This window comes from Austrofundulus limnaeus, unplaced genomic scaffold (genome assembly GCF_001266775.1).
Source record: "Austrofundulus limnaeus strain Quisiro unplaced genomic scaffold, Austrofundulus_limnaeus-1.0 Scaffold206, whole genome shotgun sequence".
NCBI classification, from domain to species: domain Eukaryota; kingdom Metazoa; phylum Chordata; class Actinopteri; order Cyprinodontiformes; family Rivulidae; genus Austrofundulus; species Austrofundulus limnaeus.
The window spans coordinates 980,152-989,206 of record NW_013952608.1 but is presented as its reverse complement, the minus strand read 5'-3'; the positions used below and the strand labels follow the sequence as shown (position 1 = coordinate 989,206).

The 9,055-nt window shown below is 40.8% G+C and overlaps 2 protein-coding genes across 2 annotated transcripts in view; one reads left to right on the top strand and one right to left on the bottom strand.

The window, feature by feature from the left end:
• Positions 1 to 8,156, bottom strand: part of cpap (centrosome assembly and centriole elongation protein) — a gene marked incomplete at its 3' end in the record, with an annotated part of 18,207 nt that extends 10,051 nt beyond the window's left edge. The window contains 7 exon segments of the mRNA XM_014018988.1: positions 1,166 to 1,870; positions 1,974 to 2,079; positions 5,142 to 5,265; positions 5,380 to 5,553; positions 5,647 to 5,773; positions 7,268 to 7,737; positions 8,040 to 8,156. Coding sequence (XP_013874442.1) covers positions 1,166 to 1,870; positions 1,974 to 2,079; positions 5,142 to 5,265; positions 5,380 to 5,553; positions 5,647 to 5,773; positions 7,268 to 7,618 — 1,587 coding nt within the window.
• Positions 8,157 to 8,596: 440 nt separating this feature from the next.
• The window catches only part of ttf2 (transcription termination factor, RNA polymerase II), a 31,722-nt gene continuing 31,263 nt past the window's right edge, over positions 8,597 to 9,055 (top strand). The window contains exons 1-2 of the mRNA XM_014018987.1: positions 8,597 to 8,633; positions 8,786 to 8,888. Coding sequence (XP_013874441.1) covers positions 8,606 to 8,633; positions 8,786 to 8,888 — 131 coding nt within the window. The 5' untranslated portion in view covers positions 8,597 to 8,605. The remainder of the gene's footprint in view (positions 8,634 to 8,785; positions 8,889 to 9,055) is intronic.

Here is a 9,055-nt window from a genome sequence, read left to right as displayed (position 1 = left end):
GTTGAATCTGACGTGACATGTTCGTACGAACCCTTTGTACGAACAAAAGTAAGAGAAATTTAGGAGAAGAATACGAGCATGTTCTTGCATGAGGCCCATTGTTACTATGTCCTTGTTTATTTGATGTGAAAACTGTGTTTATCAACCAACAAAAACTGGGACCACAGGTCTCTGCTGCTGGTATTTTGTGGGTCTAAAGCTGAGAAGTTTGGGAACCACTTCTCTAAAAGATTGATTTAAGACATTTTAAAGCTAATTAAGGCCTTATTTTTGGATTGATGCCTTTTAAGATTTTTTACAGGGTTCCTGCAGGTTTCAGTAAGTTAAATTTAAGACCTTTTAAAGACATTTTAAGACCATTARGAATGAAATTTAAGACCAACCCGATGATTGACAGAAACATTCAAATGGCTCCAGAACTTTTTAACACAGAAATGTCTAAATATTGGTTTGACTAATATCAATTTAAAATCTATTTTGGTGTCATTGTTGTAAGAAACTGAATTACAAAATTAAGACAAAGAAAGGCTATCCCACTCCCAGGGCACATACAGTCTAAATACACAACTCTTCAGAGGTTGTTTTGGCCATAAACTGAGCCATTTCCTGCCTGCAGTTATGGCGGGATTTGTAATTTAGGCACATATCAACACCAGTACCAAACCCAGCAGCGCCTCATGAAGACCGATCGCATCAACTTCTGCATTTATGCAGCTAACGTGTCATGGGAATGGTTGAACATAAACAAAATAAGACTTGACTAATCTAAATTTAAGACCTTAGATGAAAATCGGGGCATTTTTTTAGACCTAAAATTTAGATTTAAAAATTTTAGACCTTTTTAGACTTTTTAAGACCTCGCGGGAACCATGTTTTTAAGAATTTGTGAGAACCCTGTTTAAAGAAGTCACTCTAAAATCTTTAGTTTGTTGCAGGAAGACAACAAGACGAAAGACAACTGTTAAAATGGTCCTTTAGAAAAACAAACGGTGGCTCAGATAAGTTACTTTAAAATCTGCGACGATCAACTCTGGCAGGTGGGATTAAATTCTGAGATTTACTTTTAGATCTGTTGTTAAAATAAAAAGACTATCAGAAGAGAAAATAAGGAAGAAGTGACAGAAAAGAAGAATTTTGAAATAAAGTAAAGATGTGAAGAAAGCACCTTCATGACGAAGGAGGAGGTAGAGGAGAAGGACAGCTCCTCRGCAGCTTGCTCCAGCAGCTCAAACTCTCCCAGCTCCATGCTCTCCACCTGCCGGTCACGCTCCCAGCGCCGGAGCTTCTCCTGGAACGATAACGCCATGGAATCCAGAGGAGGTTCACGTCCCCCCTCTGACCTGGTTACTTCCTGTTTTGGAACAGCTTTCTCCAGCCTACCTAAAAGGTCCACCTGTTTGGTTTCAGGGTCCTGCTGCAAGTTAGAACCACAGTTTTTCAGAGTCTGAACCGACACGCCCACTTTCTTATTCTGCTCCGTTAGAGGCTGGTTTTGTCCGGCCTCTGGTTCTGTTTGGATCAACTCTAGGGCTGTTTTTTGTCTCTGACGACTACCTGAAACTTTTGTCCGTGCCGCCTTGCTCTGTGCTTTGATGTTGYGTGGAGGCACACGGAGTCCCCTCTGTGGGTTTTCTGTGGGGAGAACGGCAGTTTTCCGTTGGACGGGAAGCTGCGGGACACTGCTGGAACAGCCTCGCCCCATGAAAACAGGCGCAGAGTTGCTGCGGGAAATGACTCTGCCTTGGGCTTGTAGTTTTTCGTCTTTCTTCACCTCCACCTTTAGAGAAGAAGCTTTGCTGGTAAATCTGGAAAGGCCCTCGCCTCGCTTCAGAAAGGGCCTCTTGAGAGGGGCTTCAGTTCCGTTTGCCTTCTGTTAAAATCAGAATAACATCATCACTGGTCTTCCTAAAACCAAATTAAACGTGAAACAACAGTTTTGCCACCCCAGCAGTAAACATCTGATGTCTTCTTACGTGTTGCTGTTGGACACACTTCAGCCTCTGTTCCTCCAGTCTGAGCTGCTCCTCCAACAGTTCCTCAAACGTCTGCTTCGGACCCCCGACTCCCGGCCTTATCGGCCTGAAGATAATAATAATAATAATAATAATAATGCATTTTATTTATAAAGCGCCTTGCAGGACACCCAAGGACACTGCACAATAGAAAAAAGTAAAATGGAAAAAAAAAACCTGTAGATACATTTAATGATAAGGGTAGTGTGGGTACAGAACAGTCATATAATAAAATACAATAATGCAGACAAACTGAACAACAGGGTTGTGGGGGAGAAACATTGAAGCGTGGACAACAAAAACAGACATATATTGAAAATCGGAGTTAAYAGTGATAGGCTAATTTGAAAAGATGTGTCTTCAGGCCAGTCTTAAACAGGGAGAGAGAGGTTGTRTTGTGTAATCCATGGGGACGTGAGTTCCAGAGCTGCGGAGCAGAGCGGCTGAAAGCTCTGCTCCCCATGGTGCTGAGGCGGGCAGGGGGTACTGAGAGCTGGAGGGAGGAGGCAGATCTTAGAGAGCGGGAGGGTGTGGAGATGTTCAGGAGGTCAGACAGGTAAGGAGGGGAAAGATTGTGGATAGCTTTGAAGGTGAGTAGGAGAATTTTAAAGATGATGTGGGATTTAACTGGGAGCCAGTGGAGCTGTTGTAGGACTGGAGTGATGTGGATGAGGTTTGAGTGATTACACGGGCTGCTGAGTTCTGAACCATCTGTAGTTTGTGAAGGGATTTGTTGGGGAGGCCAAACAGTAGGGAGTTGCAGTAGTCKATCCTGGATAGGCTGTGTACAAGGATGGCAGTGGAGCAGGGAGTGAGTGAAGGACGGAGACGGTTAATGTTGCGAAGATGAAAGTATGCAGATCGAGTCTCGTTGTTAATGTGGGATGTGAAAGAGAGTGTGGTGTCAAGAATGACACCGAGGTTCTTGACCTGAGGCGAGGGGGAAAGAACAAAGTGGTTAAGAGTGAAGAGAAGATGCTGGGATTTGGAAATGGAGTTTTTTGTCCGAACAAGAAGGAGTTCAGTTTTGTTATGGTTTAGTTGGAGGAAATTGTTAGAGAACCAGTTRTTGAGCTCACTGAGGCAGTCGGTAAGAGTTGAGAATGGTAAGGTGGAGTTCAGTTTTGATGAAATGTAGAGCTGAGTGTCGTCGGCATAAGAGTGGAAATGAACACCAAATTTATGGAAGATGTGGCCAAGCGGGAGCAGATAGATTATGAAAAGTAGAGGCCCGAGTACAGAACCTTGGGGAACACCAGTGGAAATGGGTGAAGACTGGGAGCGGAAGGACTTGAGCTGTATGAACCGAGTGTGGTTTGAAAGATAGGATTTAAACCAGTCCAGGGGGTGTCTGAGATGTTGATAGAGGTTAGTTGGTCGATGAGGATAGGATGAGAGATGGTGTCAAAGACAGAGCTCAGATCAAGGAGGATGAGTGTTGACAGAAGACACAAACTCAATTAGTAAACTGGAGAACCGCAACGATGAATGCTTTAATACAGTGGGGAAAATAAGTATTTAGTCAGTCACCAATTGTGCAAGTTCTCCCACTTAAAAAGATGAGAGAGGCCTGTAATTGACATCATAGGTAGACCTCAACTATGAGAGACWAAAYGTGAAAAAAAATTTGAGAAAGTCATTTTGTCTGACTTCTAAAGAATTTTTTTGCAAATAATGGTGGAAAATAAGTATTTGGTCAATAACAAAAGTTCATCTCAATACTTTGTTGTAATCCTTTGTTGGCAATGACAGAGGTCAAACTTTTTCTGTAAGTCTTCACAAGGTTGGCACACACTGTTGCTGGTATGTTGGCCCATTCCTCCATGCAGATCTCCTCTAGAGCAGTGATGTTTTGGGGCTGTCGGCGGGCAACACGGACTTTCAACTCCCTCCAAAGGTTTTCGATGGGCTTGAGATCGGGAGACTGGCTAGGCCACTCCAGGACTTTGAAATGTTTCTTAAGAAGCCACTCCTTTGTTGCCCTGGCAGTGTGCTTGGGATCATTGTCATGCTGAAAGACCCAGCCACGTTTCATCTTCATTGCCCTTGCTGATGGAAGGAGGTTTGCACCCAAAATCTCACAATACATGGCCCCATTCATTCTTTCATGTACACGGACCAGTYGTCCTGGTCCCTTTGCAGAGAAACAGCCCCAAAGCATGATGTTGCCACCCCCATGCTTCACAGTTGGTGTGGTGTTCTTTGGATGCAACTCCGCATTCACTTTCCTCCAAACACGACGAGTTGTGTTTTTACCACATAGTTCTACTTTGGTTTCATCTGACCATATGACATTCTCCCAATACTCTTCTGGAACATCCAAATGCTCTCTAGCAAACTTCAGACGTGCCTGGATATGGACTGGCTTAAGCAGGGGGACACGTCTGGCACTGCAAGATCTGAGTCCCTGGCGTCGTAGTGTGTTGCTGATGGTAGCCTTTGTAACATTGGTCCCAGCTTTCTGCAGGTCATTCACTAGATCCCCCCTTGTGGTTCTGGGATTTTTCCTCACCGTTCTTGTGATCATTTTGACCCCACGGGCTGAGATCTTGCGTGGAGCCCCAGATCGAGGGAGATTAGTAGTGGTCTTGTATGTCTTCCATTTTCTGATTATCACTCCCACAGTAGATTTCTTCACACCAAGCTGCTTGCCTATTGCAGATTCAGTCTTCCCAGCCTGGTGCAGGTCTACAATTCGGTTTCTGGTGTCCTCCGACAGCTCTTTCGTCTTCACCATAGTGGAGTTTGGAGTGTGACTGTTTGAGGTTGTGGGCAGGTGTCTTTTCTACTGTTAACGACTTCAAACAGGTGCCATTAATACAGGTAATGAGTGGGGGAAAGAGGAGCCTCTTAAAAAAGAAGTTACAGGTCTGTGACAGCCAGAAATCTTGCTTGTTTGTAGGTGACCAAATACTTATTTTCCACCATTATTTGCAAAAAAATTATTTAAAAGTCAGACAAAATGATTTTCTCAATTTTTTTCACATTTTGTCTCTCATAGTTGAGGTCTACCTATGATGTCAATTACAGGCCTCTCTCATCTTTTTAAGTGGGAGAACTTGCACAATTGGTGACTGACTAAATACTTATTTTCCCCACTGTAGTTAGTAAATTACTCAATCTACTTACCTGTCAATAAAAACTTGATCTGGATTTTTCATGTAGTTTTCACTTTGAACKGCATCTTCTGGTTGCCTCGTAAAATTTCTAGTTTCAGGTCCCTCCTCCTGAACATCTGTGGAGTCCCATGTTTCTGTAAAAACACAAAGTGTAGGAATTTATCAACAGGTGTAAATAAATCAGTCAGTGTGGTCAAAGTCAGAACTGTGTCTTTTTATTATTTCCTCTCAGAAACACAGTTTCTTACCGTCTTCATCACCGTCATAACAACCCTGGCGTTTGAGCAGCAGCTCCTGCCTTCCTGCTGCTAAAAGCTGTTTTTCCTGTAGGAGGCCACCGGTTCTCTGTGTGATCTCGCTGCAGCTCGTATCAGCATGGATCACTTCTTCATCCCACTTGGTTCCCGAAGATTCTGAACTCTCTGTGTTTTGAACATCATGTATTATAGCCACTCTGTTGCTCATGAAACAAATAAAATACACATTCTCCATTTTTCAAGTGTGTTTTTTTTAACCTTTTGTGCAAATCTGGGATTCATTCATGATTCCCAGCAGCCTCAGATGCTCCTCCTGCAGCTGCAGCAGCTCCTCCAGCTGATGGCCTTTTAGCTGCTCCTGCATGTGCTGCTGCCATTGTCTCAACTGCACACAACATGACACTGTAACTACACAGGAAGCTAAACTCTTTTTAGTTGTTACAATGTAACTCATCCAGATCTGTTTGGTTACAGTCTGTTTACCTCATGCTGCCTCTAATTCCACTYGGATTAAAAGGGTTCACTTATTTTACCACCAGTTACTATTTAAGTCTTCATCAACAAACAGTGTGAGATCCTTWAAATAGACAAGGAAGTCAGAGGAGTGCATGTGATGGAAGTGCCAGGGTTTTAACCCTTTAACCTTGAGGCTATTTTCAGAGTAATTTCATGACATCTGCTTTTAAGCTCTGATCTTTTTTAGCTCTGGTCTTTTATTAGAGTGAGGAAAATACAGAAGAGCCTTGACCAAACTTATATCATTTCTTTTACTTTGGCTTCAAGACAAATACCAAAATTATTATGTCAGATTTACTTAATCCTTATTTTAAAAGTACTAAACAAAGGTTAATCTAACCTTTAAATAAATACAATGCMGCAATTTTGTTCAATTTCCAAACAAGACTCCTTATATTTCACATACAGAAGATATTTATGAAAATAAGGAGGGGGGGAGGTGGGACAAAAATGCTATTCTGCAAATGTCTTTCAGTGCATGCACAAATATTTGTGCAGAACCATTAGATTTGTCGTACTACATATGTGACCCATCACATCGAAACGAGGATTAAGTCCAAAAGTGGTATAAGGAGAAACAGGCAAATATAGTGTTTCGACTAAAATGTTAACAAAAATTGCATTTTGTCAAAATATAATGAATAAAAGCCTTATTATTGTGTCATTTGAATGAACTATCAGAAATATAATAATAAAACAAAATTTTGAAGCACTTTTTTGAGCAGTAGCAACAAAAAAAAACTGATTTTGAGTAAAAAAGCCTTAAGATTTTGAGATTTTCCCTGTGAGCTAGCAAAGTTTTGTTTATTTTTAGCTGGGAAATCTCAATATTCAAATATAATATGAGGTTTCCTCTTTATAAGGACATCATTAAAAAGACATAAAATTAGGATTCAGACCAAATATTTATGTATTATTGTAACCAAAAAGACAAATTAAGTCATATATATGGATTTAATTATGATATCAGAATAATCCAGGTGTCAAAATGTAGCTTTTAAAACCAAGAATCTGAAAATGTAATTAGGTCATTTTGACCAAATTTGACATAATCCTCATTTCGATATGATGGGTCACATATAATTTTTTTCACGGCACAATAATATGACACTTCTTAAAAAGTACATATTTATGACATTTGATAATGCTCTAGCAAAATTGAAATTGCATTTACATGTAGGAAGGGACTCAGCTGTTCTATAAATACAATGTTTGGACAGAACAGTGAATTTGTCAAGTATACACACTGATATTTCATGTTTTTCTCTCGCTAAACAGAAGTGAAATTATAGAAACACATTAATGAAAGTGAGAAACTACAGCAGCAAAATTGTCACGACTGATCAACAACAACAACCCTCACCTGTTCCAGCTTCATCTCAAGAGGTAGCTCCTGTGTTTTGCTTGTCACGTCATTCAAAATGCCTAGCTGTCCATCTGGATCCGAGCCGTCCTCCGGCCCMTCAGTACCGACCACCCGTCCGGGTCCATCCACATCCAGGCAGCTGCTGTCTGCRGAGGCCGGCAGAGGGGCGAAGCTGGATGTGAAGGAGTCGTCGGGCTGCAGTGGCGGGGATCCCGTGGCGGGGATGGGTCGTAAGGATCCAGCCAGATCCGGGGAGGGGCTGAGAATCACCCCAGCTCTGGTGCTGCTCGGCATCCACCGGGCCAGGAAATCCGCCTGGGAGTACTGCAGCCCGGCTGGAGACGACATGATGTTGTCGGCCGAGGCGTGTCGGYCAATCAGAGGTTGCTAATCCGGGATTTGAACGACAGATTAAGGGTTGATTTCATTATGAAGAAGCACTTTCCAACAACAGGCTCTTTCTGATGCTAAGGTCAAAGTAAGACACAGAAAATTAAAGGTTAGGGGATACTTTCATTGCATACAGAAATCTGGCTTAACTTTTAAAATAGTGCTTTAAAAACAGCTGACATCAAATGAGCGTGACAGTATGTAATTTACCTTATAAATAGTGATCTAAATACATTTAAATACGACGTCATTCACAACAATAAAACTGGGCTTAGCTTGAAACCTGCTGTCAACTTCAGACAATAAATCAGTGTTTGTTATCCAAATGAGGCAGAAAGTTCACAAAGTTATTAAACGTGTCGAAACATGTCGAATTTACCTGTAACAAAAGGGGAAACCAGCCTTATAATTGTGAAGGAAATCGTTAAACAGATATAACAAACAGAAGTTTCGAAACCTGCCGCCATATCAAAACAAAGCCCGCGAGAGCCAACAACGGGCAGTGAATTATGGGTATTGTAGTTTCACTTTTAATTTTAAAACTAACTTTTTTTTTACATTTATAATAATTAAAATATATATATGTGGGTTATGTTGTTCTGAAAACATAAAAACAAAACTTGGTTATAATAATTTTGCTTTTGGAAAAAAAAACTTTCCGTAAGGCTTTCGGTTTAACCGGAGATTTCACAATAAGGGTTGTTGTTGTGTAATTTTCTACGGGACACCTTAGATTTAAAAATTTTAAGTAATTTTATAGTTTGCGTTATATAGTTATAGTTATTTTATTTTGATATATTACAAGTAAATTTGAAAATATTGCTAAATTTTATTTTCTAATTGGAACCTAAGCTTTTACTCTGACACGTAGAAACCGGATATTCTCTCTGAGCCTTGCGATTGGTCAATACGAAAATACCAAACGTTTCACGGAAAGAAGAGAAGATGGAGAGGGTTTTGTGTAATAGACACGGTCAGTTTTAATTTTTAGTTAACGTTATAAAGGATAAACTTACGAGTTGTGTTTCAAGGGGTTAATTTTATGTTTGGCTCCTTGAAACATCTTGACGAGGCACATTCATGTTCAAACTTGTTCTGTTGTCTGTTCTCCTCTCTGTACTGTAGGCACTGTGTGTATGTTAAAAACAGGTGTAAAAGATGGGCCAAATAAAGGCAAGAGCTTTTACGTCTGCGTCGACAAGGATTGTGATTTCAATCAGCAGGCCAGGTATAATGATGGACTAAGATTTTCAACAACGAGCCTTGTAATCAGAGTTGTAAAGTAACTAAGTACAAATGCTTCTTTACTGTACTTAAGTAGAATTTTTGKGTRTYTGTRCTTYACTTGAGTAATTATTTTTCAGCCTACTTTTTACTTCTACTTCTTACATTTTC